Source organism: Macrosteles quadrilineatus, unplaced genomic scaffold (genome assembly GCF_028750875.1).
Source record: "Macrosteles quadrilineatus isolate MER2022 unplaced genomic scaffold, UCM_ALF_1.0 Scaffold_5__1_contigs__length_97177068, whole genome shotgun sequence".
In the NCBI taxonomy this organism is placed as follows: domain Eukaryota; kingdom Metazoa; phylum Arthropoda; class Insecta; order Hemiptera; family Cicadellidae; genus Macrosteles; species Macrosteles quadrilineatus.
The window spans coordinates 910,352-937,092 of NW_026542598.1; the positions used below are offsets into that span (position 1 = coordinate 910,352).

At 39.4% G+C, this 26,741-nt stretch overlaps 1 protein-coding gene across 1 annotated transcript in view; it reads left to right on the plus strand.

Annotated features, from left to right (window-relative positions):
* LOC128994967 (lysosomal acid phosphatase-like) overlaps positions 1-26,474 on the plus strand; it is a 54,337-nt gene extending 27,863 nt beyond the window's left edge. The window contains exons 6-7 of the mRNA XM_054419824.1: positions 17,479-17,696; positions 26,216-26,474. Coding sequence (XP_054275799.1) covers positions 17,479-17,696; positions 26,216-26,389 — 392 coding nt within the window. The 3' untranslated portion in view covers positions 26,390-26,474. The remainder of the gene's footprint in view (positions 1-17,478; positions 17,697-26,215) is intronic.
* Positions 26,475-26,741: the final 267 nt, after the last annotated feature.

Below are 26,741 nucleotides of genomic sequence, written 5' to 3' on the forward strand. Positions count from 1 at the left end.
TACGAACGAAAAGTCGTTTTAAAAATTAAAAACACGTAAAAAAATCGAGCATTTTCACAATTTTTGGAAGTAGGGCGTTTTTTGAAGGTGAAGGAGTGCGATTTTCGAAAAACGCATAATAGTGTCTTGTAGAAAATTTCATTCCAAACTCACGATTTTCCCTCAAATCGATTCTAGCACTTACCGTTTTTGAGCTACAGCTGTTTTAAAAAAACATGTTTTCCCCAAAAAAGGGCGTTTTTAATGGAATTTTTTTGGGGGGGTTGCATTTTGAAAATGGGGTTTTTACGAATTACACCGGTAACATAAGATCCCATAGTGCAATACTACGCAAATTTCAAGTCTCTAGCACTTTTCTAAACGGTTCAGATGAGCTTACCAAAGTCGGGAATTTTCTATGTTATTTCCCATAAGAATAACATAGGGGGGGGAATTGTCAATTTAGGGGGGGTTGAAAGGGGAAAATGCTACTTTTCGGAATTTTTCCGGGGGTTTGGACACTAGACCTACAAAACACCGAAAATTTCAAGTCTCTAGCTCATCTAGAAGTGCCCAAACATTAGTATACCTGATCAGTCAGTTACACATCGGGCTGTATAGTTAATTAGACTCGCCTTTGGCTCGCTGGGGGCTCCGCCCCCAGGCCCCCTTTTTTGGTTGGGGGATAGTTGGAAATTACCTCAGGGGACAATATTTTGTCTAGGAATGTTTTCAGCGTCTAAATATTATGATAACTTAGCAGTTGCTAGGTAATTCATAAAGGGTATTTTATTACGGGGCTCCGCCCCCAGGCCCCCTTTTAATAGTAGCCGTGATGAGAAATTGTCACGGGGGACAGGATGTTGTCCGGAAACATTTTTGCTTTTTGCGTAAAAGACGTAGTGATAACTTGGCAGTTGCGAAGTATTCCATAGGGGGGTTGTTTAGTGGAAACCAAACCAGTCTTGGCATGTTAGAGTCTCGATGTAGGGCCGGTGCTATGATGAATTAAATTTGCTAAGTCACAACCTCTAAAACTTTCTTCACATCAATAAGCATCGATATAAAGTCTTAGGAGTAAGAGTGAGGTAAAATAATATTTTAAAATAATCTTAGGCCCCCTTCGGGGGCGGGGGGTTGGTAAAAATTGTCGACATGAAGAATGGACCCCTTGCGCAGTAAAAATCACCAAAAATAGGGAAAAAAGGTAAAATTTCAGGTTTAAACACGAATTTATGGTGGGAAAGATGGGAAAAATTAAACTAAACGCATGGCTCAATTATATCCTGGTTGAAGTTAGTTCACTACGCTCACTCACCTTTAGTTTGGAGCTCGTTCGCTGCGCTCACTTGCCTTCAGGTTAGCTCGTTCGCTACGCTCACTCACCTTTAGGTTGGAGCTCGTTCGCTGCGCTCATTTTCCTTTAGGTTAGCTCGTTCACTACGCTCACTCACTTTTAGGTTGGAGCTTGTTCGCTGCGCTCACTTGCCTTTAGGTTAGCTCGTTCGCTACGCTCACTCAACTGTTGGTTGCAAATCAGCTATTGTCATAAATTTAAAAAAATAATAGGGCTGCACCCTGTTGCTAATGGTAAAATTTTATTGATGGGGATGAAAGAGGGAGGGTTAGAATGGGATTGGTCTAAATATCCATAATTCACCTACTTACATTTAGATCTCGTTTGCGTGTATAAGCATGTTAATCTTCTATAAGGAATACGTTAAAAAAGAGTTAAAAACTACCTTTTTGAATGAAAACCCACCATTTTAAATTTTTTTAGCACGTTGAAATTATAGAAGGTCACTCAAAGGATTTTCTTTTCAACGTTAAGACCATAAAAAGTACATATATATGTACGAAAAGTCGTTTTATAAATTAAAAACACCAAAAAAATCAAGAATTTTCACAATTTTTCGAAGTAGGGCGTTTTTTGAAGGTGAAGGAGTCAGATTTTCGATATGATCCCTTATTTGAGAAAAGTGTCTTGTAGAAAATTTAATTCTGAACCTACAATTTCCCCTCAATTCGATTCTAGCTCTTACCGTTTTCGAGCTACAGCAGTTTTAAAAAAACGTGTTTTTTCCAAAAACTAGGGTTTTAAGGGATTTCTTTTAATGGGTTTCGGTTGGAAAAAACTAAATTTTGGGACTTTCTGGATGGTTTGGTACCCAGACAAACCTTTACAAAAAATTTCAGCTCCGTAGCAACTCTAGAAGTGACAAAAATGCTTTTTCTGTCGCCAAACGCCCATATTTCACCTACTGACGTTTACTTCTAGTTTGCTTGTCGTAGCATGTTAATTCTCCATAAGAAATACGTTAAAATAATATTTTTTATTGAATATCCGCCATTTTTAATTTTTTTTAGTACGTTAAAATTATAGAAGGTCACTTGAGGCACTTTCCTTTCAATGTTGGGAGCATAAAAAGTACAAATATACGAACTAAAAGTCGTTTTAAAAATTAAAAACACGTAAAAAAATCGAGCATTTTCACAATTTTTGGAAGTAGGGCGTTTTTTGAAGGTGAAGGAGTCAGATTTTCGATATGATCCCTTATTTGAGAAAAGTGTCTTGTAGAAAATTTAATTCTGAACCTACAATTTCCCCTCAATTCGATTCTAGCTCTTACCGTTTTCGAGCTACAGCAGTTTTAAAAAAACGTGTTTTTCCCAAAAACTAGGGTTTTAAGGGATTTCTTTTAATGGGTTTCGGTTGGAAAAAACTAAATTTTGGGACTTTCTGGATGGTTTGGTACCCAGACAAACCTTTACAAAAAATTTCAGCTCCGTAGCAACTCTAGAAGTGACAAAAATGCTTTTTCTGTCGCCAAACGCCCATATTTCACCTACTGACGTTTACTTCTAGTTTGCTTGTCGTAGCATGTTAATTCTCCATAAGAAATACGTTAAAAATAATATTTTTTATTGAATATCCGCCATTTTTAATTTTTTTTAGTACGTTAAAATTATAGAAGGTCACTTGAGGCACTTTCCTTTCAATGTTGGGAGCATAAAAGGTACAAATATACGAACGAAAAGTCGTTTTAAAAATTAAAAACACGTAAAAAAATCGAGCATTTTCACAATTTTTGGAAGTAGGGCGTTTTTTGAAGGTGAAGGAGTGCGATTTTCGAAAAACGCATAATAGTGTCTTGTAGAAAATTTCATTCCAAACTCACGATTTTTCCTCAAATCGATTCTAGCACTTACCGTTTTTGAGCTACAGCTGTTTTAAAAAAACATGTTTTCCCCAAAAAAGGGCGTTTTTAATGGAATTTTTTTGGGGGGGTTGCATTTTGAAAATGGGGTTTTTACGAATTTCACCGGTAACATAAGATCCCATAGTGCAATACTACGCAAATTTCAAGTCTCTAGCACTTTTCTAAACGGTTCAGATGAGCTTACCAAAGTCGGGAATTTTCTATGTTATTTCCCATAAGAATAACATAGGGGGGGAATTGTCAATTTAGGGGGGGTTGAAAGGGGAAAATGCTACTTTTCGGAATTTTTCCGGGGGTTTGGACACTAGACCTACAAAACACCGAAAATTTCAAGTCTCTAGCTCATCTAGAAGTGCCCAAACATTAGTATACCTGATCAGTCAGTTACACATCGGGCTGTATAGTTAATTAGACTCGCCTTTGGCTCGCTGGGGGCTCCGCCCCCAGGCCCCCTTTTTTGGTTGGGGGATAGTTGGAAATTACCTCAGGGGACAATATTTTGTCTAGGAATGTTTTCAGCGTCTAAATATTATGATAACTTAGCAGTTGCTAGGTAATTCATAAAGGGTATTTTATTACGGGGCTCCGCCCCCAGGCCCCCTTTTAATAGTAGCCGTGATGAGAAATTGTCACGGGGGACAGGATGTTGTCCGGAAACATTTTTGCTTTTTGCGTAAAAGACGTAGTGATAACTTGGCAGTTGCGAAGTATTCCATAGGGGGGTTGTTTAGTGGAAACCAAACCAGTCTTGGCATGTTAGAGTCTCGATGTAGGGCCGGTGCTATGATGAATTAAATTTGCTAAGTCACAACCTCTAAAACTTTCTTCACATCAATAAGCATCGATATAAAGTCTTAGGAGTAAGAGTGAGGTAAAATAATATTTTAAAATAATCTTAGGCCCCCTTCGGGGGCGGGGGGTTGGTAAAAATTGTCGACATGAAGAATGGACCCCTTGCGCAGTAAAAATCACCAAAAATAGGGAAAAAAAGGTAAAATTTCAGGTTTAAACACGAATTTATGGTGGGAAAGATGGGAAAAATTAAACTAAACGCATGGCTCAATTATATCCTGGTTGAAGTTAGTTCACTACGCTCACTCACCTTTAGTTTGGAGCTCGTTCGCTGCGCTCACTTGCCTTCAGGTTAGCTCGTTCGCTACGCTCACTCACCTTTAGGTTGGAGCTCGTTCGCTGCGCTCATTTTCCTTTAGGTTAGCTCGTTCACTACGCTCACTCACTTTTAGGTTGGAGCTTGTTCGCTGCGCTCACTTGCCTTTAGGTTAGCTCGTTCGCTACGCTCACTCAACTGTTGGTTGCAAATCAGCTATTGTCATAAATTTAAAAAAATAATAGGGCTGCACCCTGTTGCTAATGGTAAAATTTTATTGATGGGGATGAAAGAGGGAGGGTTAGAATGGGATTGGTCTAAATATCCATAATTCACCTACTTACATTTAGATCTCGTTTGCGTGTATAAGCATGTTAATCTTCTATAAGGAATACGTTAAAAAAGAGTTAAAAACTACCTTTTTGAATGAAAACCCACCATTTTAAATTTTTTAGCACGTTGAAATTATAGAAGGTCACTCAAAGGATTTTCTTTTCAACGTTAAGACCATAAAAAGTACATATATATGTACGAAAAGTCGTTTTATAAATTAAAAACACCAAAAAAATCAAGAATTTTCACAATTTTTCGAAGTAGGGCGTTTTTTGAAGGTGAAGGAGTCAGATTTTCGATATGATCCCTTATTTGAGAAAAGTGTCTTGTAGAAAATTTAATTCTGAACCTACAATTTCCCCTCAATTCGATTCTAGCTCTTACCGTTTTCGAGCTACAGCAGTTTTAAAAAAACGTGTTTTTTCCAAAAACTAGGGTTTTAAGGGATTTCTTTTAATGGGTTTCGGTTGGAAAAAACTAAATTTTGGGACTTTCTGGATGGTTTGGTACCCAGACAAACCTTTACAAAAAATTTCAGCTCCGTAGCAACTCTAGAAGTGACAAAAATGCTTTTTCTGTCGCCAAACGCCCATATTTCACCTACTGACGTTTACTTCTAGTTTGCTTGTCGTAGCATGTTAATTCTCCATAAGAAATACGTTAAAATAATATTTTTTATTGAATATCCGCCATTTTTAATTTTTTTTAGTACGTTAAAATTATAGAAGGTCACTTGAGGCACTTTCCTTTCAATGTTGGGAGCATAAAAAGTACAAATATACGAACTAAAAGTCGTTTTAAAAATTAAAAACACGTAAAAAAATCGAGCATTTTCACAATTTTTGGAAGTAGGGCGTTTTTTGAAGGTGAAGGAGTCAGATTTTCGATATGATCCCTTATTTGAGAAAAGTGTCTTGTAGAAAATTTAATTCTGAACCTACAATTTCCCCTCAATTCGATTCTAGCTCTTACCGTTTTCGAGCTACAGCAGTTTTAAAAAAACGTGTTTTTCCCAAAAACTAGGGTTTTAAGGGATTTCTTTTAATGGGTTTCGGTTGGAAAAAACTAAATTTTGGGACTTTCTGGATGGTTTGGTACCCAGACAAACCTTTACAAAAAATTTCAGCTCCGTAGCAACTCTAGAAGTGACAAAAATGCTTTTTCTGTCGCCAAACGCCCATATTTCACCTACTGACGTTTACTTCTAGTTTGCTTGTCGTAGCATGTTAATTCTCCATAAGAAATACGTTAAAAATAATATTTTTTATTGAATATCCGCCATTTTTAATTTTTTTTAGTACGTTAAAATTATAGAAGGTCACTTGAGGCACTTTCCTTTCAATGTTGGGAGCATAAAAGGTACAAATATACGAACGAAAAGTCGTTTTAAAAATTAAAAACACGTAAAAAAATCGAGCATTTTCACAATTTTTGGAAGTAGGGCGTTTTTTGAAGGTGAAGGAGTGCGATTTTCGAAAAACGCATAATGGTGTCTTGTAGAAAATTTCATTCCAAACTCACGATTTTTCCTCAAATCGATTCTAGCACTTACCGTTTTTGAGCTACAGCTGTTTTAAAAAAACATGTTTTCCCCAAAAAAGGGCGTTTTTAATGGAATTTTTTTGGGGGGGTTGCATTTTGAAAATGGGGTTTTTACGAATTTCACCGGTAACATAAGATCCCATAGTGCAATACTACGCAAATTTCAAGTCTCTAGCACTTTTCTAAACGGTTCAGATGAGCTTACCAAAGTCGGGAATTTTCTATGTTATTTCCCATAAGAATAACATAGGGGGGGGAATTGTCAATTTAGGGGGGGTTGAAAGGGGAAAATGCTACTTTTCGGAATTTTTCCGGGGGTTTGGACACTAGACCTACAAAACACCGAAAATTTCAAGTCTCTAGCTCATCTAGAAGTGCCCAAACATTAGTATACCTGATCAGTCAGTTACACATCGGGCTGTATAGTTAATTAGACTCGCCTTTGGCTCGCTGGGGGCTCCGCCCCCAGGCCCCCTTTTTTGGTTGGGGGATAGTTGGAAATTACCTCAGGGGACAATATTTTGTCTAGGAATGTTTTCAGCGTCTAAATATTATGATAACTTAGCAGTTGCTAGGTAATTCATAAAGGGTATTTTATTACGGGGCTCCGCCCCCAGGCCCCCTTTTAATAGTAGCCGTGATGAGAAATTGTCACGGGGGACAGGATGTTGTCCGGAAACATTTTTGCTTTTTGCGTAAAAGACGTAGTGATAACTTGGCAGTTGCGAAGTATTCCATAGGGGGGTTGTTTAGTGGAAACCAAACCAGTCTTGGCATGTTAGAGTCTCGATGTAGGGCCGGTGCTATGATGAATTAAATTTGCTAAGTCACAACCTCTAAAACTTTCTTCACATCAATAAGCATCGATATAAAGTCTTAGGAGTAAGAGTGAGGTAAAATAATATTTTAAAATAATCTTAGGCCCCCTTCGGGGGCGGGGGGTTGGTAAAAATTGTCGACATGAAGAATGGACCCCTTGCGCAGTAAAAATCACCAAAAATAGGGAAAAAAGGTAAAATTTCAGGTTTAAACACGAATTTATGGTGGGAAAGATGGGAAAAATTAAACTAAACGCATGGCTCAATTATATCCTGGTTGAAGTTAGTTCACTACGCTCACTCACCTTTAGTTTGGAGCTCGTTCGCTGCGCTCACTTGCCTTCAGGTTAGCTCGTTCGCTACGCTCACTCACCTTTAGGTTGGAGCTCGTTCGCTGCGCTCATTTTCCTTTAGGTTAGCTCGTTCACTACGCTCACTCACTTTTAGGTTGGAGCTTGTTCGCTGCGCTCACTTGCCTTTAGGTTAGCTCGTTCGCTACGCTCACTCAACTGTTGGTTGCAAATCAGCTATTGTCATAAATTTAAAAAAATAATAGGGCTGCACCCTGTTGCTAATGGTAAAATTTTATTGATGGGGATGAAAGAGGGAGGGTTAGAATGGGATTGGTCTAAATATCCATAATTCACCTACTTACATTTAGATCTCGTTTGCGTGTATAAGCATGTTAATCTTCTATAAGGAATACGTTAAAAAAGAGTTAAAAACTACCTTTTTGAATGAAAACCCACCATTTTAAATTTTTTTAGCACGTTGAAATTATAGAAGGTCACTCAAAGGATTTTCTTTTCAACGTTAAGACCATAAAAAGTACATATATATGTACGAAAAGTCGTTTTATAAATTAAAAACACCAAAAAAATCAAGAATTTTCACAATTTTTCGAAGTAGGGCGTTTTTTGAAGGTGAAGGAGTCAGATTTTCGATATGATCCCTTATTTGAGAAAAGTGTCTTGTAGAAAATTTAATTCTGAACCTACAATTTCCCCTCAATTCGATTCTAGCTCTTACCGTTTTCGAGCTACAGCAGTTTTAAAAAAACGTGTTTTTTCCAAAAACTAGGGTTTTAAGGGATTTCTTTTAATGGGTTTCGGTTGGAAAAAACTAAATTTTGGGACTTTCTGGATGGTTTGGTACCCAGACAAACCTTTACAAAAAATTTCAGCTCCGTAGCAACTCTAGAAGTGACAAAAATGCTTTTTCTGTCGCCAAACGCCCATATTTCACCTACTGACGTTTACTTCTAGTTTGCTTGTCGTAGCATGTTAATTCTCCATAAGAAATACGTTAAAATAATATTTTTTATTGAATATCCGCCATTTTTAATTTTTTTTAGTACGTTAAAATTATAGAAGGTCACTTGAGGCACTTTCCTTTCAATGTTGGGAGCATAAAAAGTACAAATATACGAACTAAAAGTCGTTTTAAAAATTAAAAACACGTAAAAAAATCGAGCATTTTCACAATTTTTGGAAGTAGGGCGTTTTTTGAAGGTGAAGGAGTCAGATTTTCGATATGATCCCTTATTTGAGAAAAGTGTCTTGTAGAAAATTTAATTCTGAACCTACAATTTCCCCTCAATTCGATTCTAGCTCTTACCGTTTTCGAGCTACAGCAGTTTTAAAAAAACGTGTTTTTCCCAAAAACTAGGGTTTTAAGGGATTTCTTTTAATGGGTTTCGGTTGGAAAAAACTAAATTTTGGGACTTTCTGGATGGTTTGGTACCCAGACAAACCTTTACAAAAAATTTCAGCTCCGTAGCAACTCTAGAAGTGACAAAAATGCTTTTTCTGTCGCCAAACGCCCATATTTCACCTACTGACGTTTACTTCTAGTTTGCTTGTCGTAGCATGTTAATTCTCCATAAGAAATACGTTAAAAATAATATTTTTTATTGAATATCCGCCATTTTTAATTTTTTTTAGTACGTTAAAATTATAGAAGGTCACTTGAGGCACTTTCCTTTCAATGTTGGGAGCATAAAAGGTACAAATATACGAACGAAAAGTCGTTTTAAAAATTAAAAACACGTAAAAAAATCGAGCATTTTCACAATTTTTGGAAGTAGGGCGTTTTTTGAAGGTGAAGGAGTGCGATTTTCGAAAAACGCATAATAGTGTCTTGTAGAAAATTTCATTCCAAACTCACGATTTTTCCTCAAATCGATTCTAGCACTTACCGTTTTTGAGCTACAGCTGTTTTAAAAAAACATGTTTTCCCCAAAAAAGGGCGTTTTTAATGGAATTTTTTTGGGGGGGTTGCATTTTGAAAATGGGGTTTTTACGAATTTCACCGGTAACATAAGATCCCATAGTGCAATACTACGCAAATTTCAAGTCTCTAGCACTTTTCTAAACGGTTCAGATGAGCTTACCAAAGTCGGGAATTTTCTATGTTATTTCCCATAAGAATAACATAGGGGGGGAATTGTCAATTTAGGGGGGGTTGAAAGGGGAAAATGCTACTTTTCGGAATTTTTCCGGGGGTTTGGACACTAGACCTACAAAACACCGAAAATTTCAAGTCTCTAGCTCATCTAGAAGTGCCCAAACATTAGTATACCTGATCAGTCAGTTACACATCGGGCTGTATAGTTAATTAGACTCGCCTTGTGCTCGCTGGGGGCTCCGCCCCCAGGCCCCCTTTTAATAGTAGCCGTGATGAGAAATGTTCACGGGGGACAGGATGTTGTCCGGAAACATTTTTGCGTAAAAGACGTAGTGATAACTTGGCAGTTGCGAAGTATTCCATATAGGGGTTGTTTAGTGCAAACCAAACCAGTCTTGACATGTAAGAGTCTCGATGTAGGGCCGGTGCTATGATAAATAAAATTTGCTTAGTCACAACCTCTAAAACTTTCTTCACATCAATAAGCATCGGTATAAAGTCTTGGGAGTTAGAGTGAGGTAAAATAATATTTTAAAATAATCTTAGGCCCCCTTCGGGGGCGGGGAGTTGAGAAAAATTATCGGCATGAAGAATGGACCCCTTGCGCAGTAAAAATCACCAAAAATAGGGAAAATAAGGTAAAATTTCAGGTTTAAACACGAATTTGGGGTGGAGTTGGGAAAAAAATTAAACTAAAGGCATGGCTCAATCAAATCCTGGTTGAAGTTCGTTCGCTACGCTCACTCACCTTAAGGTTGGAGCTCGTTCGCTGCGCTCACTTGCCTTCAGGTTAGCTCGTTCGCTACGCTCACTCACTTTTAGGTTGGAGCTCCTTCGCTGCGCTCACTTGCCTTCAGGTAAGCTCGTTCGCTACGCTCACTCACCTTTAGGTCGGAGCTCGTTCGCTGCGCTCACTTGCCTTCAGGTTAGTTCGTTCGCTACGCTCACTCACCTTTTGGTTGCAAATTAGCTATTGTCATATATTTAACTAAATTTCAATGTTCTAGCGCTAATATGAGTGTGTAAGTAGGCTAATTCCTAAATTCCAAGGACACAACTATCGAAATGGGGTTTTTTGAGGGGGTTTGAGTGTAGATAGGTAAAAAGCGCCATTGAACTAAATGTACACCATAAAATGTTGTATACAAAACATTTGTTTGTTTATATATAATCTTGTGTTTATATAATTTTTAGTTGACGAGAATCTTCAAAATCGGGATTTTTTATTTTAACTCAAATTATCCCCCCAATTTTGAGGGTTAAGTAGGGTGAGTGAAAATTCCGAAAACGGTTAAGGATGAACTTTAGGCATATTTAAAAACAAGTAATAGGTCAAACATACCCAAAACCGATTTTAACCTACTCCAGGGCAACTGACCCCCCGAAAAACAAGAAAAAATGGCAAAATTTCAAGTTTAAGCGTGAATTTGGGGGTGAAGGAGTGAAGATGGAAAAAAATGTTAAATTACAAAGTTGTAGATCGTCAAAAGTTAAGTTGAGAAGATGCTATCCGTTTCTTTATCAGACCTACGGTTGAGCCGCAACGGACGTTTAAACAAAAAAACATGATGAAAAATTCCAAAATTTTGTGTTTAGAGCGAAATATAGGGGGGAAGGGGTGGAGATAGAAAGAAACTTTATATTATAAAATTGTAGCTCGTTTAATTCTAAATACAGTAAGTGTGCTCCGTTTTTTGATTAGACCAACGGTTTAAGCACAATAAACGTTTTAAAAAAACGCCTTTTTCGCACTTTTCAAAAATCCGCCATTTTGAATTTTTTTAGGGGGGTTAAAATTTTTAAATGTCACTTTTGGCAATTTTCCTGGTGGTTTAAGACCAATACCTAAATTCGTGCAAAATTTCAACCCCGTAGCTATTCTAGAAGTGGGTAAAGATTTGTATCCCTGATGAGTCAATGAGTCAGTTACACATCGGGTTGTATAGTTAATTAGACTCGCCTTTGGCTCGCTGGGGGCTCCGCCCCCAGGCCCCCTTTTTTGGTTGGGGGATAGTTGGAAATTACCTCAGGGACAATATTTTGTCTAGGAATGTTTTCAGCGTCTAAATATTATGATAACTTAGCAGTTGCTAGGTAATTCATAAAGGGTATTTTATTACGGGGCTCCGCCCCCAGGCCCCCTTTTAATAGTAGCCGTGATGAGAAATTGTCACGGGGGACAGGATGTTGTCCGGAAACATTTTTGCTTTTTGCGTAAAAGACGTAGTGATAACTTGGCAGTTGCGAAGTATTCCATAGGGGGGTTGTTTAGTGGAAACCAAACCAGTCTTGGCATGTTAGAGTCTCGATGTAGGGCCGGTGCTATGATGAATTAAATTTGCTAAGTCACAACCTCTAAAACTTTCTTCACATCAATAAGCATCGATATAAAGTCTTAGGAGTAAGAGTGAGGTAAAATAATATTTTAAAATAATCTTAGGCCCCCTTCGGGGGCGGGGGGTTGGTAAAAATTGTCGACATGAAGAATGGACCCCTTGCGCAGTAAAAATCACCAAAAATAGGGAAAAAAAGGTAAAATTTCAGGTTTAAACACGAATTTATGGTGGGAAAGATGGGAAAAATTAAACTAAACGCATGGCTCAATTATATCCTGGTTGAAGTTAGTTCACTACGCTCACTCACCTTTAGTTTGGAGCTCGTTCGCTGCGCTCACTTGCCTTCAGGTTAGCTCGTTCGCTACGCTCACTCACCTTTAGGTTGGAGCTCGTTCGCTGCGCTCATTTTCCTTTAGGTTAGCTCGTTCACTACGCTCACTCACTTTTAGGTTGGAGCTTGTTCGCTGCGCTCACTTGCCTTTAGGTTAGCTCGTTCGCTACGCTCACTCAACTGTTGGTTGCAAATCAGCTATTGTCATAAATTTAAAAAAATAATAGGGCTGCACCCTGTTGCTAATGGTAAAATTTTATTGATGGGGATGAAAGAGGGAGGGTTAGAATGGGATTGGTCTAAATATCCATAATTCACCTACTTACATTTAGATCTCGTTTGCGTGTATAAGCATGTTAATCTTCTATAAGGAATACGTTAAAAAAGAGTTAAAAACTACCTTTTTGAATGAAAACCCACCATTTTAAATTTTTTAGCACGTTGAAATTATAGAAGGGTCACTCAAAGGATTTTCTTTTCAACGTTAAGACCATAAAAAGTACATATATATGTACGAAAAGTCGTTTTATAAATTAAAAACACCAAAAAAATCAAGAATTTTCACAATTTTTCGAAGTAGGGGCGTTTTTTGAAGGTGAAGGGAGTCAGATTTTCGATATGATCCCGTTTATGAGAAAAGTGTCTTGTAGAAAATTTAATTCTGAACCTACAATTTCCCCTCAATTCGATTCTAGCTCTTACCGTTTTCGAGCTACAGCAGTTTTAAAAAAACGTGTTTTTCCAAAAACTAGGGTTTTAAGGGATTTCTTTTAATGGGTTTCGGTTGGAAAAAACTAAATTTTGGGACTTTCTGGATGGTTTGGTACCCAGACAAACCTTTACAAAAAATTTCAGCTCCGTAGCAACTCTAGAAGTGACAAAAATGCTTTTTCTGTCGCCAAACGCCCATATTTCACCTACTGACGTTTACTTCTAGTTTGCTTGTCGTAGCATGTTAATTCTCCATAAGAAATACGTTAAAATAATATTTTTTATTGAATATCCGCCATTTTTAATTTTTTTTAGTACGTTTAAAATTATAGAAGGTCACTTGAGGCACTTTCCTTTCAATGTTGGGAGCATAAAAAGTACAAATATACGAACTAAAAGTCGTTTTAAAAATTAAAAACACGTAAAAAAATCGAGCATTTTCACAATTTTTGGAAGTAGGGCGTTTTTTGAAGGTGAAGGAGTCAGATTTTCGATATGATCCCTTATTTGAGAAAAGTGTCTTGTAGAAAATTTAATTCTGAACCTACAATTTCCCCTCAATTCGATTCTAGCTCTTACCGTTTTCGAGCTACAGCAGTTTTAAAAAAAACGTGTTTTTCCAAAAACTAGGGTTTTAAGGGATTTCTTTTAATGGGTTTCGGTTGGAAAAAACTAAATTTTGGGACTTTCTGGATGGTTGGTACCCAGACAAACCTTTACAAAAAATTTCAGCTCCGTAGCAACTCTAGAAGTGACAAAAATGCTTTTCTGTCGCCAAACGCCCATATTTCACCTACTGACGTTTACTTCTAGTTTGCTTGTCGTAGCATGTTAATTCTCCATAAGAAATACGTTAAAAATAATATTTTTTATTGAATATCCGCCATTTTTAATTTTTTTTAGTACGTTAAAATTATAGAAGGTCACTTGAGGCACTTTCCTTTCAATGTTGGGAGCATAAAAGGTACAAATATACGAACGAAAAGTCGTTTAAAAATTAAAAAACACGTAAAAAAATCGAGCATTTTCACAATTTTTGGAAGTAGGGCGTTTTTTGAAGGTGAAGGAGTGCGATTTTCGAAAACGCGTAATGGTGTCTTGTAGAAAATTTCATTCCAAACTCACGATTTTTCCTCAAATCGATTCTAGCACTTACCGTTTTTGAGCTACAGCTGTTTTAAAAAACATGTTTTCCCCAAAAAAGGGCGTTTTTAATGGAATTTTTTTGGGGGGGTTGCATTTTGAAAATGGGGTTTTTACGAATTTCACCGGTAACATAAGATCCCATAGTGCAATACTACGCAAATTTCAAGTCTCTAGCACTTTTCTAAACGGTTCAGATGAGCTTACCAAAGTCGGGAATTTTCTATGTTATTTCCATAAGAATAACATAGGGGGGGGGAATTGTCAATTTAGGGGGGGTTGAAAGGGGAAAATGCTACTTTTCGGAATTTTTCCGGGGGTTTGGACACTAGACCTACAAAACACCGAAAATTTCAAGTCTCTAGCTCATCTAGAAGTGCCAAACATTAGTATACCTGATCAGTCAGTTACACATCGGGCTGTATAGTTAATTAGACTAGGCCCCCTTTTAATAGTAGCCGTGATGAGAAATTGTCACGGGGGACAGGATGTTGTCCGGAAACATTTTTGCTTTTTGCGTAAAAGACGTAGTGATAACTTGGCAGTTGCGAAGTATTCCATAGGGGAGGTTGTTTAGTGCAAACCAAACCAGTCTTGGCATGTTAGAGTCTCGATGTAGGGCCGGTGCTATGATGAATTAAATTTGCTAAGTCACAACCTCTAAAACTTTCTTCACATCAATAAGCATCGATATAAAGTCTTAGGAGTTAGAGTGAGGTAAAATAATATTTTTAAATAATCTTAAGCCCCCTTCGGGGGCGGGGGGTTGGTAAAAATTATCGACATGAAGAATGGACCCCTTGCGTAGTCAAAAATCACCAAAAATAGGGAAAAAAGGTAAAATTTCAGGTTTAAACACGAATTTGGGGTGGAGATGGAAAAAATTTAACTAAACGCATGGCTCAATCAAATCCTGGTTGAAGTTCGTTCGCTACGCTCACCCACCTTTAGGTTGGGGCTCGTTCGCTGCGCTCACTTGCCTTCAGGTTAGCTCGTTCGCTGCGCTCACTTGCCCTCAGCCTAGTTCGTTCGCTACGCTCACTCACTTTTCGGTTGGAGCTCGTTCGCTGCGCTCACTTGCCTTCAGGTTAGCTCGTTCGCTACGCTCACTCACCTTTAGGTTGGAGCTTACTTGCCTTCAGGTTAGCTCGTTCGCTTCGCTCACTCACCTTTAGGTTGGAGCTCACTTGCCTTCAGGTTAGCTCGTTCGCTACGCTCACTCACCTTAGGTTGGAACTCGTTCGCTGCGCTAACTTGCCTTCAGATTAGCTCGTTCGCTACGCTCACTCACATTTTGGTTGGAGCTCGTTCGCTTCGCTCACTTGCCTTCAGGTTAGCTCGTTCGCTACGCTCACTCACCTTTAGGTTGGAGCTCGTTCGCTGCGCTCACTTGCCTTTAGGTTAGCTCGTTCGCTACGCTCACTCACCTTTTGGTTGCAAATTAGCTATTGTCATAGATTTAAAAAAAATATTAGTGCTGCACCCTGTTGCTAATGGTTACCTTTTTTTTAATGGGGATGAAAGAGGGGTGGGGGGGGGGGGTTAGAATGGTATTGGTCTAAATATCCATAATAATTAGTTAAAAAAAAGTTAAAAAAGCGTTAAAAAGTACCTTTTTGAATAAAAACCCGCCATTTAAAATTTTTTAGTATGTTAAAATTATAGAAGGTCACTCAAGGGACTTTCTTTTAACGTTAAGACCATAAAAAGTACAAAATATATGTACGAAAAGTCGTTTTATAAATTAAAAACACCAAAAAATCAAGAATTTTTACAATTTTTCGAATTAGGGCGTTTTTTGAATGTGAAGGAGTCAGATTTTCGATATGACCCCTTCTTAAAGAAAACTGTCTTGTAGAAAATTTAATTCTGAACCTACGATTTTCCCTCAAATTGATTCTAGCTCTTACCGTATTCAAGCTACAGCAGTTTTAAAAAAAACCTGTTTTTCCCAAAAAAAACTAGGGTTTTACGGGATTTCTTTTGGCGGGTTTCAGTTGGAAAAACTAAATTTTGGGACTCTCTGGGTGGTTTGGTACCCAGACGAACCTTTAAACAAAAATTTCAGCTCGCTAGCTACTCTAGAAGTGACAAAAATGTTTTTTCTGTCACCAAACGCCCATATTTCACCTACTGACGTTTACGTCTAGTTTGCCTGTCGACGCATGTTAATTCTCCATAAGAAATACATTAAAAAACAATCTTTTTTATTAAAAATCCGCCATTTTGAATTTTTTTTGTAGGTTAAAATTATTGAAGGTCACTCTAGGGACATTCCTTTAAATGTTGGGAGCATAAAAAGTAGAAATATATATACGAAAAGTCGTTTTAAAAATTAAAAACACGTAAAAAATAGAGGATTTTCTCAATTTTTGGAGTTAGAGCGTTTTTTGAAGGTGAAGGAGTGCGAATTTCGATATGACGCCTTCTCAGACAAAACTGTCTTGTAGAAAATTTAATTTCGAACTCACGATTTTTCCTCAAATCGATTCTAGCTCTTACGGTTTTCGAGCTACAGCCGTTTTAAAAAAACATGTTTTTCCGAAAACCGAAATTTTTATGGATTTTTTTGGGGGGGGTAGAATTTTGAAAATGGGGTTTTTAAGGATATTACCGGTAATTTAAGATCCCATAGTACAATACTACGCAAATTCCAAGTCTCTAGCACGTTTCTAAACGGTTCAGATGAGCGTACGAAAATTGGTGTTTTTCAACGTTATTTCCCATAAGAATAACATGGGGGGAAAATCGTTAATTTAGGGGGGGTTGGAAGAGGAAAATGCCACTTTTCACATTTTTCCCGGGGGTCTGGGCACTAGACCTTCAAAACACCGAAAATTTCACGTCTCTAGCTCATCTAGAAGTGCCCAAACATTAGTATACGTTACTAGTTACACATCCGGCTGTATAATATAAAGGTTGGGATTCGCCTTGTTATTATACGAACGTTGAACATATCTGAGTGTTAGTATATTATAATTGATAAATGCAAATTTCCTGTTAAAGAAAATTTAAATTTAATTTTAATTATTTTTTTTATTTGTATTATTGTTTTTTATTTATATGTACATTTTATTCCAATTTACTTTTAATAACACAAATTGTAGTTCTTTGTTAACAACAAAGAATTGTGATTTGGATATCCCTTCAACAAATGGGTTCTTTTTCAATTATAAGTTGTAAGAAACTAGTTTAGTTAACTTGGCTAAATCATTGTGGCCTCCAAAGTTTTGCAAAACTTTTCATATTTTCTACTAGTATACTGGATTTTGATGTAGGCTTGGCTTTAACTTTGGCGTAAAACCTATGTTTTTGGTGTAGTCACTGGTTATGCCCACCCATATGTTCCAAGCAAAAATAAATAATACTTTTTTTATATTTATTAAAAAAAAAAATAATAACATTCTCTGACAGTCACATAAAACTGTTGTTTACCTATGACACTCTTAGATATTTGGCCCATTGTTAATGATCAGTTAAAATCATCCCTTAAAGTGTTAATCTTCCTTAAATTTTCACAAGAATTTTGATGTACTCTTTCCCTTTTCAGGTATGCTTTTGGACAAGATAGCGGATCTGCTGAAGCGAAAGTCTCGTTCAGACAAGGAAGACTCTTTGCGAGCGACACTCCACGTGGGCAACGACCTGACTCTGATGTGTGTTTTGGCAGCTCTGGGTCTGGGAGATCAGCTGATGCCTTGGTCTGCCACCTCACTGTTGGTAGAACTGCATAGCAATCCCCAGCTGCCTTCGGGGTATCAAGTAGAGGTAGGTGTGTAGTGTGTGTACAGTTGTGGGGGAAAAGACCCATTGACCAATGTTACTTTCAAGTACAACTTTGAACTTACTCAGCAAACTAGTGTAGGTACTGAAGATTGACGGCAGAGTTCACAACTACAGCCCCCTGGAGTTAATCGAGTTACCTGCTTCTCCTTCACCTAGTGATAAACATGTGTTTTACCTCACCGTAGTAAGCACAGTATTATACTATACTCATCAAACTAGTGTAGGTACTGAAGATTGACGGCAGAGTTCACAACTACAGCCCCCTGGAGTTAATCGAGTTACCTGCTTCTCCTTCACCGAGTGATAAACATGTGTTTTACCTCACCGTAGTAAGCACAGTATTATACTATACTCATCAAACTTGTGTAGGTACTGAAGATTGACGGCAGAGTTTACAGCTAAAGCCCCCTGGAGTTAATCGAGTTACCTGCTTCTCCTTCACCGAGTGATAAACATGTGTTTTACCTCACCGTAGTAAGCACAGTATTATACTATACTCATCAAACTTGTGTAGGTACTGAAGATTGACGGCAGAGTTCACAGCTACAGCCCCCTGGAGTTAATCGAGTTACCTGCTTCTCCTTCACCGAGTGATAAACATGTGTTTTACCTCACCGTAGTAAGCACAGTATTATACTATACTCATCAAACTTGTGTAGGTACTGAAGATTGACGGCAGAGTTCACAGCTACAGCCCCCTGGAGTTAATCGAGTTACCTGCTTCTCCTTCACCGAGTGATAAACATGTGTTTTACCTCACCGTAGTAAGCACAGTATTATACTATACTCACCAAACTTGTGTAGGTACTGAAGATTGACGGCAGAGTTCACAGCTACAGCCCCGTGGAGTTAATCGAGTTACCTGCTTCTCCTTCACCGAGTGATAAACATGTGTTTTACCTCACCGTAGTAAGCACAGTATTATACTATACTCATCAAACTTGTGTAGGTACTGAAGATTGACGGCAGAGTTCACAGCTAAAGCCCCCTGGAGGTGATCGAGTTACCTGCTTCTCCTTCACCTAATGATAAACATGTGTTTTACCTCACCGTAGTAAGCACAGTATTATACTTTACTCATCAAACTGGTGTAGGTACTGAAGATTGACGGCAGAGTTCACAGCTACAGTCCCCCTGGAGTTAATCGAGTTACCTGCTTCTCCTTCACCGAGTGATAAACATGTGTTTTACCTCACCGTAGTAAGCACAGTATTATACTTTACTCATCAAACTGGTGTAGGTACTGAAGATTGACGGCAGAGTTCACAGCTACAGCCCCCTGGAGGTGATCGAGTTACCTGCTTCTCCTTCACCGAGTGATAAAAATGTGTTTTACCTCACCGTAGTAAGCACAGTATTATACTATACTCATCAAACGTGTGTAGGTACTGAAGATTGACGGCAGAGTTCACAGCTACAGCCCCCTGGAGTTAATCGAGTTACCTGCTTCTCCTTCACCGAGTGATAAACATGTGTTTTACCTCACCGTAGTAAGCACAGTATTATACTATACTCATCAAACTTGTGTAGGTACTGAAGATTGACGGCAGAGTTCACAGCTACAGCCCCCTGGAGTTAATCGAGTTACCTGCTTCTCCTTCACCGAGTGATAAACATGTGTTTTACCTCACCGTAGTAAGCACAGTATTATACTATACTCACCAAACTTGTGTAGGTACTGAAGATTGACGGCAGAGTTCACAGCTACAGCCCCGTGGAGTTAATCGAGTTACCTGCTTCTCCTTCACCGAGTGATAAACATGTGTTTTACCTCACCGTAGTAAGCACAGTATTATACTATACTCATCAAACTTGTGTAGGTACTGAAGATTGACGGCAGAGTTCACAGCTAAAGCCCCCTGGAGGTGATCGAGTTACCTGCTTCTCCTTCACCTAATGATAAACATGTGTTTTACCTCACCGTAGTAAGCACAGTATTATACTTTACTCATCAAACTGGTGTAGGTACTGAAGATTGACGGCAGAGTTCACAGCTACAGTCCCCCTGGAGTTAATCGAGTTACCTGCTTCTCCTTCACCGAGTGATAAACATGTGTTTTACCTCACCGTAGTAAGCACAGTATTATACTTTACTCATCAAACTGGTGTAGGTACTGAAGATTGACGGCAGAGTTCACAGCTACAGTCCCCCTGGAGTTAATCGAGTTACCTGCTTCTCCTTCACCGAGTGATAAACATGTGTTTTACCTCACCGCAGTAAGCACAGTATTATACTATACTCATCAAACTTGTGTAGGTACTGAAGATTGACGGCAGAGTTCACAGCTACAGCCCCCTGGAGGTGATCGAGTTACCTGCTTCTCCTTCACCGAGTGATAAACATGTGTTTTACCTCACCGTAGTAAGCACAGTATTATACTATACTCATCAAACTTGTGTAGGTACTGAAGATTGACGGCAGAGTTCACAGCTACAGCCCCCTGGAGTTAATCGAGTTACCTGCTTCTCCTTCACCGAGTGATAAACATGTGTTTTACCTCACCGTAGTAAGCACAGTATTATGCTATACTCACCAAACTTGTGTAGGTACTGAAGATTGACGGCAGAGTTCACAGCTACAGCCCCGTGGAGTTAATCGAGTTACCTGCTTCTCCTTCACCGAGTGATAAACATGTGTTTTACCTCACCGTAGTAAGCACAGTATTATACTATACTCATCAAACTTGTGTAGGTACTGAAGATTGACGGCAGAGTTCACAGCTAAAGCCCCCTGGAGGTGATCGAGTTACCTGCTTCTCCTTCACCTAATGATAAACATGTGTTTTACCTCACCGTAGTAAGCACAGTATTATACTTTACTCATCAAACTGGTGTAGGTACTGAAGATTGACGGCAGAGTTCACAGCTACAGTCCCCTTGGAGTTAATCGAGTTACCTGCTTCTCCTTCACCGAGTGATAAACATGTGTTTTACCTCACCGTAGTAAGCACAGTATTATGCTATACTCATCAAACTTGTGTAGGTACTGAAGATTGACGGCAGAGTTCACAGCTAAAGCCCCCTGGAGGTGATCGAGTTACCTGCTTCTCCTTCACCTAATGATAAACATGTGTTTTACCTCACCGTAGTAAGCACAGTATTATGCTATACTCATCAAACTTGTGTAGGTACTGAAGATTGACGGCAGAGTTCACAGCTACAGTCCCCCTGGAGTTAATCGAGTTACCTGCTTCTCCTTCACCGAGTGATAAACATGTGTTTTACCTCACCGTAGTAAGCACAGTATTATACTATACTCATCAAACTTGTGTAGGTACTGAAGATTGACGGCAGAGTTCACAGCTACAGCCCCCTGGAGTTAATCGAGTTACCTGCTTCTCCTTCACCGAGTGATAAACATGTGTTTTACCTCACCGTAGTAAGCACAGTATTATACTATACTCACCAAACTTGTGTAGGTACTGAAGATTGACGGCAGAGTTCACAGCTACAGCCCCGTGGAGTTAATCGAGTTACCTGCTTCTCCTTCACCGAGTGATAAACATGTGTTTTACCTCACCGTAGTAAGCACAGTATTATACTATACTCATCAAACTTGTGTAGGTACTGAAGATTGACGGCAGAGTTCACAGCTAAAGCCCCCTGGAGGTGATCGAGTTACCTGCTTCTCCTTCACCTAATGATAAACATGTGTTTTACCTCACCGTAGTAAGCACAGTATTATACTTTACTCATCAAACTGGTGTAGGTACTGAAGATTGACGGCAGAGTTCACAGCTACAGTCCCCCTGGAGTTAATCGAGTTACCTGCTTCTCCTTCACCGAGTGATAAACATGTGTTTTACCTCACCGTAGTAAGCACAGTATTATACTTTACTCATCAAACTGGTGTAGGTACTGAAGATTGACGGCAGAGTTCACAGCTACAGCCCCCTGGAGGTGATCGAGTTACCTGCTTCTCCTTCACCGAGTGATAAAAATGTGTTTTACCTCACCGTAGTAAGCACAGTATTATACTATACTCATCAAACGTGTGTAGGTACTGAAGATTGACGGCAGAGTTCACAGCTACAGCCCCCTGGAGTTAATCGAGTTACCTGCTTCTCCTTCACCGAGTGATAAACATGTGTTTTACCTCACCGTAGTAAGCACAGTATTATACTATACTCATCAAACTTGTGTAGGTACTGAAGATTGACGGCAGAGTTCACAGCTACAGCCCCCTGGAGTTAATCGAGTTACCTGCTTCTCCTTCACCGAGTGATAAACATGTGTTTTACCTCACCGTAGTAAGCACAGTATTATACTATACTCACCAAACTTGTGTAGGTACTGAAGATTGACGGCAGAGTTCACAGCTACAGCCCCGTGGAGTTAATCGAGTTACCTGCTTCTCCTTCACCGAGTGATAAACATGTGTTTTACCTCACCGTAGTAAGCACAGTATTATACTATACTCATCAAACTTGTGTAGGTACTGAAGATTGACGGCAGAGTTCACAGCTATAGCCCCCTGGAGGTGATCGAGTTACCTGCTTCTCCTTCACCTAATGATAAACATGTGTTTTACCTCACCGTAGTAAGCACAGTATTATACTTTACTCATCAAACTGGTGTAGGTACTGAAGATTGACGGCAGAGTTCACAGCTACAGTCCCCCTGGAGTTAATCGAGTTACCTGCTTCTCCTTCACCGAGTGATAAACATGTGTTTTACCTCACCGTAGTAAGCACAGTATTATACTTTACTCATCAAACTGGTGTAGGTACTGAAGATTGACGGCAGAGTTCACAGCTACAGTCCCCCTGGAGTTAATCGAGTTACCTGCTTCTCCTTCACCGAGTGATAAACATGTGTTTTACCTCACCGCAGTAAGCACAGTATTATACTATACTCATCAAACTTGTGTAGGTACTGAAGATTGACTGCAGAGTTCACAGCTACAGCCCCCTGGAGGTGATCGAGTTACCTGCTTCTCCTTCACCGAGTGATAAACATGTGTTTTACCTCACCGTAGTAAGCACAGTATTATACTATACTCATCAAACTTGTGTAGGTACTGAAGATTGACGGCAGAGTTCACAGCTACAGCCCCCTGGAGTTAATCGAGTTACCTGCTTCTCCTTCACCGAGTGATAAACATGTGTTTTACCTCACCGTAGTAAGCACAGTATTATACTATACTCACCAAACTTGTGTAGGTACTGAAGATTGACGGCAGAGTTCACAGCTACAGCCCCGTGGAGTTAATCGAGTTACCTGCTTCTCCTTCACCGAGTGATAAACATGTGTTTTACCTCACCGTAGTAAGCACAGTATTATACTATACTCATCAAACTTGTGTAGGTACTGAAGATTGACGGCAGAGTTCACAGCTAAAGCCCCCTGGAGGTGATCGAGTTACCTGCTTCTCCTTCACCTAATGATAAACATGTGTTTTACCTCACCGTAGTAAGCACAGTATTATACTTTACTCATCAAACTGGTGTAGGTACTGAAGATTGACGGCAGAGTTCACAGCTACAGTCCCCCTGGAGTTAATCGAGTTACCTGCTTCTCCTTCACCGAGTGATAAACATGTGTTTTACCTCACCGTAGTAAGCACAGTATTATGCTATACTCATCAAACTTGTGTAGGTACTGAAGATTGACGGCAGAGTTCACAGCTAAAGCCCCCTGGAGGTGATCGAGTTACCTGCTTCTCCTTCACCTAATGATAAACATGTGTTTTACCTCACCGTAGTAAGCACAGTATTATGCTATACTCATCAAACTTGTGTAGGTACTGAAGATTGACGGCAGAGTTCACAGCTACAGTCCCCCTGGAGTTAATCGAGTTACCTGCTTCTCCTTCACCGAGTGATAAACATGTGTTTTACCTAACCGTAGTAAGCACAGTATTATGCTATACTCATCAAACTGGTGTAGGTACTGAAGATTGACGGCAGAGTTCACAGCTACAGTCCCCCTGGAGTTAATCGAGTTACCTGCTTCTCCTTCACCGAGTGATAAACATGTGTTTTACCTCACCGTAGTAAGCACAGTATTATGCTATACTCATCAAACTTGTGTAGGTACTGAAGATTGACGGCAGAGTTCACAGCTACAGTCCCCCTGGAGTTAATCGAGTTACCTGCTTCTCCTTCACCGAGTGATAAACATGTGTTTTACCTCACCGTAGTAAGCACAGTATTATGCTATACTCATCAAACTGGTGTAGGTACTGAAGATTGACGGCAGAGTTCACAGCTAAAGCCCCCTGGAGGTGATCGAGTTACCTGCTTCTCCTTCACCTAATGATAAACATGTGTTTTACCTCACCGTAGTAAGCACAGTATTATGCTATACTCATCAAACTTGTGTAGGTACTGACGATTGACGGCAGAGTTCACAGCTACAGCCCCCTGGAGGTGATCGAGTTACCTGCTTCTCCTTCACCGAGTGATAAACATGTGTTTTACCTCACCGTAGTAAGCACAGTATTATGCTATACTCATCAAACTTGTGTAGGTACTGAAGATTGACGGCAGAGTTCACAGCTACAGCCCCCTGGAGGTGATCGAGTTACCTGCTTCTCCTTCACCGAGTGATAAACATGTGTTTTACCTCACCGTAGTAAGCACAGTATTATACTATACTCATCAAACTTGTGTAGGTACTGAAGATTGACGGCAGAGTTCACAGCTAAAGCCCCCTGGAGGTGATCGAGTTACCTGCTTCTCCTTCACCGAGTGATAAACATGTGTTTTACCTCACCGTAGTAAGCACAGTATTATACTATACTCATCAAACTTGTGTAGGTACTGAAGATTGACGGCAGAGTTCACAGCTACAGCCCCCTGGAGGTGATCGAGTTACCTGCTTCTCCTTCACCGAGTGATAAACATGTGTTTTACCTCACCGTAGTAAGCACAGTATTATACTATACTCATCAAACTTGTGTAGGTACTGAAGATAGACGGCAGAGTTCACAACTACAGCCCCCTGGAGTTAATCGAGTTACCTGCTTCTCCTTCACCTAGTGATAAACATGTGTTTTACCTCACCGTAGTAAGCACAGTATTATACTATACTCATCAAACTTGTGTAGGTACTGAAGATTGACGGCAGAGTTCACAGCTACAGCCCCCTGGAGTTAATCGAGTTACCTGCTTCTCCTTCACCGAGTGATAAACATGTGTTTTACCTCACCGTAGTAAGCACAGTATTATACTATACTCATCAAACTTGTGTAGGTACTGAAGATTGACGGCAGAGTTCACAGCTACAGCCCCCTGGAGTTAATCGAGTTACCTGCTTCTCCTTCACCGAGTGATAAACATGTGTTTTACCTCACCGTAGTAAGCACAGTATTATACTATACTCATCAAACTTGTGTAGGTACTGAAGATTGACGGCAGAGTTCACAGCTACAGCCCCCTGGAGTTAATCGAGTTACCTGCTTCTCCTTCACCGAGTGATAAACATGTGTTTTACCTCACCGTAGTAAGCACAGTATTATACTATACTCACCAAACTTGTGTAGGTACTGAAGATTGACGGCAGAGTTCACAACTACAGCCCCCTGGAGTTAATCGAGTTACCTGCTTCTCCTTCACCGAGTGATAAACATGTGTTTTACCTCACCGTAGTAAGCACAGTATTATACTATACTCATCAAACTTGTGTAGGTACTGAAGATTGACGGCAGAGTTCACAGCTACAGCCCCCTGGAGTTAATCGAGTTACCTGCTTCTCCTTCACCGAGTGATAAACATGTGTTTTACCTCACCGTAGTAAGCACAGTATTATACTATACTCATCAAACTTGTGTAGGTACTGAAGATTGACGGAAGAGTTCACAGCTACAGCCCCCTGGAGTTAATCGAGTTACCTGCTTGTCCTTCACCGAGTGATAAACATGTGTTTTACCTCACCGTAGTAAGCACAGTATTATACTATACTCATCAAACTTGTGTAGGTACTGAAGATTGACGGCAGAGTTCACAGCTAAAGCCCCCTGGAGGTGATCGAGTTACCTGCTTCTCCTTCACCGAGTGATAAACATGTGTTTTACCTCACCGTAGTAAGCACAGTATTATACTATACTCATCAAACTTGTGTAGGTACTGAAGATTGACGGCAGAGTTCACAGCTAAAGCCCCCTGGAGGTGATCGAGTTACCTGCTTCTCCTTCACCGAGTGATAAACATGTGTTTTACCTCACCGTAGTAAGCACAGTATTATACTATACTCATCAAACTTGTGTAGGTACTGAAGATTGACGGCAGAGTTCACAGCTACAGCCCCCTGGAGGTGATCGAGTTACCTGCTTCTCCTTCACCGAGTGATAAACATGTGTTTTACCTCACCGTAGTAAGCACAGTATTATACTATACTCATCAAACTTGTGTAGGTACTGAAGATTGACGGCAGAGTTCACAGCTACAGCCCCCTGGAGGTGATCGAGTTACCTGCTTCTCCTTCACCGAGTGATAAACATGTGTTTTACCTCACCGTAGTAAGCACAGTATTATACTATACTCATCAAACTTGTGTAGGTACTGAAGATTGACGGCAGAGTTCACAGCTACAGCCCCCCGGAGGTGATCGAGCTACCTGCTTGTGCTTCGCCGTGTGATAGGGATGTGTTTTTATCTCACCTCAGCAAGTACACCGTCGCCATGACAGATTGGCGAAATGAGTGCATGGATCTCTCTTCTCCTAGTGATTAAAGTTCAAACTACTGTTCTAGAGTAAGATGAATATAGATGTTTGTACTAATTTGTATTTATAATTCTAATAAAACGTGTTTGTACCATCCTGATTCCTAATTAAAAACATTATTTGTAATTTTAAGAGAAGTAATATAATAATAAATGTCAATGAAGTCAGGTGTTATTTTAGTTTTTATTTATTTAAACTATTACTGACTGTCATTATACAATCGTATATTATATTTTTCATATGATAAAAGTGTAAATTTGATTTAACTTAATGAGAATATCAAAATATTAATTATAAATATATTTAAGTGACGTCATCTACGCATAGAAATTTCATAGTCATGTTTTTGCGATAGTTCCA